Source organism: Bombus vosnesenskii, unplaced genomic scaffold (assembly GCF_011952255.1).
Source record: "Bombus vosnesenskii isolate JDL3184/JDL3185 unplaced genomic scaffold, Bvos_JDL3184-5_v1.1 scf7180000014105, whole genome shotgun sequence".
In the NCBI taxonomy this organism is placed as follows: Eukaryota; Metazoa; Arthropoda; class Insecta; order Hymenoptera; family Apidae; genus Bombus; species Bombus vosnesenskii.
In genome coordinates, this window is record NW_022883371.1 from 3350213 (window position 1) to 3358871 (window position 8659).

An 8659-nucleotide genomic window follows, 5' to 3' on the forward strand; every position below is an offset into this window, starting at 1 on the left:
TATACGCTTTTAATAAGAGTTACAATTGACAAAAGTGTAAAATCCGCACCATTTCGAAAAAAATATGAAAGTTTGAATCGATAGGTAATCACTAAGATTTTGCATACTTGCAAAGACTTTGCATCCCTACTCATAAAAATCACGAATCCAGAAATGATATCTTATTTCATGAAGTAGATTCTAACTGCGATCAACCAAATCCCTCAAACAGCTACTAAGGAATATCACGAAGAAGATTTTCCAACATCCTATTCTACTCCAACATCTCGACGACCCTTAGTTCTAGTTCTATCCTCCAAAACAAATATTTTTCGTTTAAATAAATTCGAAGGAGTTTGTAATAAAAATTCTCATCTCCTTGCGGCGATTCTAACATTTTTATGAAATATCGTGAAGAAAGTCTTCCAACATCTTGAAGATTCCGTCTTTCTAATTTTTAATTTTATTCTCCGAACCGAATACTTTATGTCAAAATAAATTCGAACGAGTTTATAATAAAAATTCACGTGTTTTTTAACGTGCCCTTGTAAAAAGTACAAGATAGATAGATAATCAATGTTTGATGGACGGATGTATCAATCTCTGTAGCTTTATTTAGCGTCGGAGATGCAACAGTCTGCTTTTCAACAATAACAGAGTTGCATTTTAAACATATGAAGCGTCGATGCACGTGGCAAATTATTTATTCCCACTTGCATAATGACAAATCGAAGCTCATATCGGGGATTGTTAATGATAAGCATGATCTCGCGTTAAGAGTTGCCGCGTAATTAATTGATTGCGTATTGACTATAATAATATTATAAACTACAATGAAGGCGATCGTTTCCATTTTGTTGTAAACCGCCACTAGTTTCCACGGTGTACAAAGACAAATTTTCATTGCTGATACACCAGATCGATAGGTGCAACCAGGTGTGCTTCCATCTGACGTATCGACCAGAAGTGAAACACAGTAGAGCAAGAGCGAAACAGTTGTTGCCTTGGTTATCACTCACCGGTATCACCATTACTCTGTGTCGTCGTTTCCTCATTTTGGGTATCATCGTTGCTCAGCGTTGGCTTCGTTATCTCTTCTGCTGAAAAATAATTTACGAACATTATAAATTTCTATAATTAATTGGAAAAAATTTAATTCAAATGACAGTAAGGATGTAATTAAAGGAATAATGCTATAAAATCAAGAATAATTAAAGAATATTTAAAAAAATATAATTAATTCTATTTGAAACAAATGTTTGAAAATTTTATATAAATATTTGAGAGTAAAGATTAGAGGCGTATGAAGACAAGAATTTTGCACATGTTTATACTGGATCTTCAAAAATATTTATTTAAGAAAAATCTTCTATATACATAATTTTATTTGATTAACACTTCTTTGTGTATCATCGATAAAGTATCTGTCAGAGATTACCGATTTCACGCGTTCTACAATGTAGTCTAGACCATTCAAAATTCTCGTCGAGGTTTCCAGGTGATCTGGAATCTAGACTAGATTTCAGTTATTAACTTATAAGTGAACTACACGTGTATTAGTACAGATGAGAATAAATCTGACAATGCTTTTTTGTACTTCACGTTTCAGGATCACCTGATTTCTTATCATTTTCGTGTCGCACACGACATTATCAATTAAGTATAGTAATGGTTTGAATCAAAACCTAATTCTTGTATGAAACTACAAATACACTATAGAACAGGACATTTCGTAATTGCAAAATAAAGAATGCTGTATGCCTATAGCATTTCTGTTCATCGTTATACAAACTGAATGGAGAGCGGTTGATAAAAAGATAATTTTGAATAGAAGCTACCATGCTTATAACGTATTGTATTTACCTATCTTTTTTGTTTTTTTTTTTTTTTTTGCTTACAATTAGAGTCAGTAATAGATATAATGTTCCAATCTTGTTAAATAAATCAAAATAAGAAGATAACTTAAATTAATAATTAAAGTAAAGTAATGCTTTAACGTAGTCTTATATGACATAAAGCAGAATTATATTCGTGTAAACATAGTAGATTCATATACATATTTACTACATAATTGTTGGACGACGGTATACGCTTAAATAAGTTAAAAACTTTATAAATTAGTATAAAGTATTATGGTAAATAATAAAAATTCGAAGCTTATAATAACACTCTGAAAAATCTAAAAGTCTAAAATTTAAATAATATATCATTACTTTCCTCCTTGGAAGATGTAGTATTGTAATTTTTATTTCATACCAAGTAGAATTTTTATACAGTGTGGACCAGATAAAGTGTTAAGTATAGGCTATTTTCCCCGAAACCATTACAGATATCAACTTGAGGTTTTTAAACTTTGAAGTTTTCGAACTTAAATGGTACAGAGGCTAGCATCTCACAGTGTAAGATATTGTGAGGGTGACTTTCTTAAGGCAGAAATATGTACTATTCCCATTTCTTTTTATCTTATGCAAGAAAATATCTTATGCAAGGAAAGTTCCACGAAGGTGTCGGAAAACATTAAAAAAAATTTATTCTGCTTTGAAAATTATTTCTTAAATAGGTCACCTAATTTAACGTCAGTTGATTATTTTTTATTGAGCTATGTAAAGGAAAAAGTGATTGCAACGACACTAACTATGAAAAAAGATATTCAAAGATGAATTCAGACCGCATGTAAATCTATAATTCCAATAATGTTGTCAAATATTGGCAAAGCTATTATCACAAGAATAGATGCGTGTTTTCAAAGCATAATATATTTCTTTTGATATCTTTCCACATCGTCACGAAACTCTCCTTACGTAAGGTATTTTACGCTAAAACTCTTTAACTATGTAAAGTAAAAAAAACCCCTTCGGTAAAAGTTGTTAGATTTGATAACATCTGTCCGAATATCGATAAATTAATGTCACCCTATTAAAAAAGAATGGGGTAACATCCCTTTCATTTCCAAAAGACTCACCCGCAGAATATCTTACAGCCTAGTGTTAACCCCTCTGTACTATTTAACACCAAAAAATGTCAAGTTGATATCTGCAATGGCTTCGAAGAAAACAACTTGTAATATTTTTATCTGCCCCACCCATATGTACATTTACCGTGGCCATGCATGATTGACGATAACTGGTCAACTTCATTCTTATAACATAATTATTTCCATTATAAACTAGCATTTAATATAATATTAATATAATTACAGGTGAAAAACTAATGACATGAAACTTTAAATGTAGTTGTAACTTGCAATAAACATGTAAATTATAATGTTAATTATTACAATAAATCGCCGAAAGTATAAATGTGTAGTAATAATCTAAAAATTATTTATTGCTATAATAGGAAAATCAGATTTCGACGTATCGAAAGTTTTGCCCTTTCTCCAAACATTCACGATGACTTTGAGTGATACTACAGCGGGAGATCGTTACTACTACCTGAACCTTCGCAGCGTACACATCGACCACACGGAAACTTATATTATCGTAAGCTGGGCGATATCTAACATTTCTAATACTTTATTTATAGCAATGAAATCACGGATTCATTTCTATAACATTCCTAAATATTATTTAACATTGTCAATAAATTATTTTATTTCAATAATATTTTCAAACATTACTTAACAATTTTAAAGATCTGTTTATAACAACATAAAATCATTAATTTAATTATTCACTACCTTCAAACATTATTTAACAATTTTAATAAATTCCTTATAACAATGAAATAATTATTCTGTTTCTATAACATTTCAAAACACTATTTAATATTTTAATAATTTATTTTCTGTTCTGTTTCTTTCTGCCACCAAAGCGTGTCCATTATAAAACCGATGGAAGGATTTGAGAAGAAAAGAAACAACGTTCATAGACTTGAGCAAAGAATTTGTTGCAACTAATTTCCAATTCTACGACGGTGAGTCGCATGGTTTGGTTTCTTCGGTGATTGGTTAAAGATTCAAATATGATAATCTGAACTGAAATGCGACCTCAATTTTAAACTGAAAAGCCATTCATTGCAGCGAGTGTCATCACACTCGTGCAGGGTAGGTCTTGATAATTAATATTTTTCAATAGTTTACGTCACAATAATCTACCTTCGTATGCATGCTTCTCACTTATTTTTCTTACAATTAGTGGATTTCAATCGACTACTGTAAGCTGTAGTATTCCGTGTTCCTGAGAACATAAAGAATAAAATTATTTGAAATTCAAATATAATACAAGTGTTCTTAAGAATTTTCATATATATATTCTAGTCTACTCTCTTTAATAAACTATATATTAAATTGTAGTTAATAATGTGATATAATATTACGTATATATACATATTATATACATATATCTATGTATATAGGATATATATTTTAGAGAGTCTGAATTTGTGCAATACATTTTAAGAACAATCTTTATGCTCACGTATATCAGTAGATATCATACTAAACTCAAGCTTGTGTAAATGCCACAAGCTTTTTCAAGATATTCAATTTCCAATCAATGGGATTAGGGGTCCAGGGTGGGTCTCGTATGCGTAGTCACCTCCTCGTGGTGAGACCTGGTAATTAACATTGTTTTCCAAAGATTAATCTTTACAATCATGTTTTTATATCAACAAATTAATCTTTAGAACACGATATGAAACTAAGAACTACGCTCTCTGTAATTCAGTGTAGATCGCAAAAAATTCCCATAAATATCTTAGTTAATTTAGTCTGTACTACAGTTACTCGTTAACAAGTGAACTTGACGTGGAATGCCCTGGAAGGCGTGCATTTTAGTCTTAACTACTTATATGATAGGCATATGCAATATGTAATTAAAGAAACAAATTTTAAATACAGATTTTCGCCATCTATCGATCTAATCCTTAATGTAAATAAACGATTACCATTCGGCAAATTTTTATTTCTAATAGTAGGATTGCATGCTTGTATACATTATGTCATTAGAAATATACTCATGCTGGAAATTATATCACACTGCTCATTTGCTTGCTTAGAATAAAAATTTATAACAATAAAAATATGTACTTCCATTTTAAAAGATTACTTTGATGTTGAAATTTCCTAATCACGATGGATGATTTCAATTTTTCAAAATATTTAGATATTATATTAACTTTCTCCTGTTAAGTGAAACAATTCTCATAGAAAATCTTCTTGCGTTTTTTATAGCTAGACACGAAATTCTATATAATGCCAGGTCTATCCTATAGTTAGTTAATGGTACTAGGACTATTTGTGTTGTGATTGATTGATTAGTTCAAATTATACTTTATCGAAAATTGAAATAAAACCTTCTTGCGGTAATTACGGCCAGCAACATAGTTTTTCCGATATGTTTCGGGAATTAGTTCCTTGGAACAACAGTTCAGTGATAATCTATAAATTGCGCTTATAAAACTCATATCTGTGCAACGATGCATCCAAGATAATCAAACCGTGAAGTTATAATCTTTAAATACATGTGAATGCTATACATAAGTAAAAGTTCAAGTATTATCAAATTATTATATAGAAACGAGGTTGAACAAATAAACATAAGCATTTGGAAATATCACATATACCTGCTATATAATTCAATAATTATAATAAATTAATGTTAAACGTCCTAGTATTTATAAATAACCTTAGTATTACAGGACTTTTTAATTTATAATTTATTTTTTTTCACACATGTTTTTCACAACTGTGTTTATAACATCATGAATTTTTTACAAACATATTTTACAAAATACAAAGTATAATAAATTAAAAATATTTATTACATCATTTTAAAACATTGCCGTTGTCATGCATGACTTGTGCTTTTTCCCTTGCTCTTTTAAATAGTTAAAGGTTTAACCGTTTAAGTAGTTTTTTGTTTTTGTACCTAAAACGATAGCAGTCTTTGCCATTTGATACTGTACGGTAACATCCTGGAAAATCCCTATATAGTAAATCCTTCCATAATTGTGATTCTGAGCATATATCACGGAATTCTCTACAACACTGTGCCATCTTTGTTACACTATAGGCATCTAGCAGTCTTAAAATTCTGAATTTCAACTCAATTGGAATAGTTTGAAGACTAGGACCCATTACACCAGCTTTGATAAATAGATCTTTACGCACTGGTGTAGACAATTGATCCTTAAACCTATTAAACAATTTAATAAGAACAAATATAATCCTTTTTAAATAATCAACATAGCTATAAATTTATTATACCTGTGAGATATTGCTTTAAGATTCATGTACCGTCCACAAAGATCACTCGAGTAAGGATTAACATACTTCAGAGTCTGTACACTTATACTGTAAGTCGTTTTACCATCCATAAGGGGAAAAAAATTCAAAATCAATGTGTCTCCCAGAGGGACTACAACTAGTTTGCATTCTACATCAGGAACACTTTCTAGTTGAAAATACATTTCATATATTCCCGTGTCTCGCGATTTCCAACTTTTTGGTATATAGAGTAGTTTTGGACTGTGACAGATGCATTTTATAACACACAATAATACAATTGATGACTAAAAAATACACGCTATCGATGATAATGCGTACCATTGTGGCCGGTCACTATATGACGATGACAAATAAAAGCCAGCCTCTGCTAACAATACTATTATTAAAGCAACAATATAATCGTGATGCGTGGATTCTCTGTCTAAATCGTTTAATACTTTTTCTAACGATGGTGCTAATTTGGTACGAGTACATTCTTCTGCTAAAATTGATTTCAACATTATATTTTCCTAATATAATTTTAACCTCTCAACACACAAGTTATGGTACAATGTCTATCACTGCACTTGTAATGTTTTGTTTATAGTAAGTTAGGTTACTACATGGTTGCGCCACTAACGCCATCATTTCATACTAAAAGATCCTACCGCGCCATCTGTTTCAATTTTATGAAATAAATGTTTATTCAATATTTATTTCTATATTTATTAAAAATATCCATTTTCTAAATGAATATTACAGAGTCAGATATTTATGTTGGAATATATTAATTTTATGATTATATTTGTGTATTTCAAACGGTCCGATTATAGAATAGCTAGATTTTTTATATTTTGTGGCGACCTCTCTAAGAAAACATAGAGATTGTAACAGATCAAAATCGAAAAGACAAAAAAATATCATACATTTAATGAATAGCAATTTATTTGTATATACTATACGTTCTAATGCAGTTTAATTTGTAATTACGTATAAATTAACATACGCAGTCGCGCAATACAGCAATTTTACAGATGTCAGAACATATCGGTATATGGTAACAGAAATGACAACTTATGGTTAATGTTTTGTCACGTTACAGGAGTGCAACCAGTTTGAGTGATGTAGACAGATAATGTGCAGGAAGTCCCGCGTATCTAATACCTATATGGTTTACAGCTTATCGCGGATAACTTATGAGTGTGTCATTTTTTCGTCGATAAAAGAATTTGTCATGTCACTTTCTTAATGATTAAATTACTGTACCCATTTACAATTGTATTTCTTAAATCAATTTTTCGATATTTAAAACAAAATTAACGAAATTAACTGCAGAAATTATAGATTTCTGCGATGCTTTCGATAAACAGCGCGTTAACAGCTCTCTTGTTTAACAGCGCCACCACGAAAATTAAAAATTCGAAGCCAGTCAAACGAAGATAAAATAAATAAAATAAAACCGGTATAGGAACTCGTTGTGTTTTTTTCATGGGAATGTCTCAACGAACTCGTCGCTAACGGTGAACAAAATCAATTACACGCATTGCCAGTTATACGTGTACATAGATTAAATTTAAACTTGCGTACTGCTTGAGATAAACCAGATTTGTGCGTTTACGATCAATTTCAATCATACAACTAATTACTCCGATTCAGAAAGTTGTTTCACGATGTCTTATCCATCTGTCTGTCTAGCAATAATCCTTCCGCCAGTAACGTAATGTTAAATCTCTCAGTCATTACGATTTTCAATAAAACTCATGCATAAATATAATATTTGAAACCTAATGCTCGCAAACTGATCAAACAGAAAATCCTATCAGATATAAATCAAATAAAAAAGCACAGATATATCAATTTATTATCGGTAAGAGAAAGGACTGATAAGATTAAAAATGCAATGTTGCAATCAATCGTCATCGGGAAATCGTCATTTTAAAAGTAACGCGTCAAATTTTTTAACAAAATCTTTTACGGGTACCAGTTTGTGATAAATGTCATCGGTGATTCGCCGACATTTTTGACACTTAGTACGCGCGAAAATTAAGTCGTATAGGTGAACGATGAGTCACGTGATCGACGACGACATGTTAGTTAGAAAATACCGGGATAGCGAACAGGCCCAGACGGGCCCATAAATATCCCTGTACGCTCCTGTTCGGCATGCGAGAGCGCTCCGTACCACTTGTTGCATGGCCGCGCTCGACAGTCGCGTTTGAATAAAATAGCTCTCAAACTGCTACGGGTTATTTTAGCAGGGCTAACATACCGGGAGAACCGGATATCTCAGCGTCCTCCTGGCTCGGTGTTTCAGCCACTTTCGTCTGCCCATGGGACACAACACTAGTCACTACACTTGACACCACCGACTCGCACGATTCGGCCATTTTCAGGTTAACTCGCGTTTATCCGCACGACGGCTAGTTACCTCGCTGCATTCGAATCCGAATCCTTTTTCGAAACTTCCACACA

The 8659-nt window shown here is 31.6% G+C and overlaps 2 protein-coding genes across 6 annotated transcripts in view; both read right to left on the reverse strand.

The window, feature by feature from the left end:
• Positions 1 to 8641, reverse strand: part of LOC117239509 (phosphatase and actin regulator 4B) — a 392276-nt gene extending 383635 nt beyond the window's left edge. Inside the window, exons 1-2 of one of the 2 annotated variants that reach the window (XM_033505127.1) lie at positions 8457 to 8641; positions 999 to 1076 (exon numbers count right to left, since the gene is read on the reverse strand). In XM_033505127.1, coding sequence (XP_033361018.1) covers positions 999 to 1076; positions 8457 to 8574 — 196 coding nt within the window. In that variant the 5' untranslated portion in view covers positions 8575 to 8641. Of the gene's footprint in view, positions 1 to 998; positions 1080 to 8456 lie in introns of both variants that reach the window. The other variant, XM_033505126.1, reaches the window with a different exon arrangement.
• Positions 1307 to 6841, reverse strand: LOC117239513 (F-box only protein 7-like). 4 transcript variants are annotated; one of them, XR_004494469.1, is made up of 6 exons: positions 6527 to 6840; positions 6188 to 6448; positions 5850 to 6116; positions 5275 to 5359; positions 4398 to 4533; positions 1307 to 4157 (listed from the first exon to the last, which is right to left on the reverse strand). XR_004494469.1 is itself a non-coding variant. In XM_033505140.1 (5 exons), exons 1-5 carry the CDS (start codon positions 6706 to 6708, stop codon positions 4462 to 4464), a joined length of 867 nt encoding a protein of 288 aa, XP_033361031.1. In that variant the 5' UTR covers positions 6709 to 6841; the 3' UTR covers positions 4315 to 4461. The 4 variants fall into 4 exon arrangements, 2 of the variants coding, with proteins under 2 accessions (XP_033361031.1, XP_033361032.1); XR_004494470.1 differs by lacking the exon at positions 5275 to 5359 and having other exon boundaries at positions 6527 to 6839; XM_033505140.1 differs by lacking the exon at positions 1307 to 4157 and having other exon boundaries at positions 4315 to 4533; positions 6527 to 6841.
• Positions 8642 to 8659: the final 18 nt, after the last annotated feature.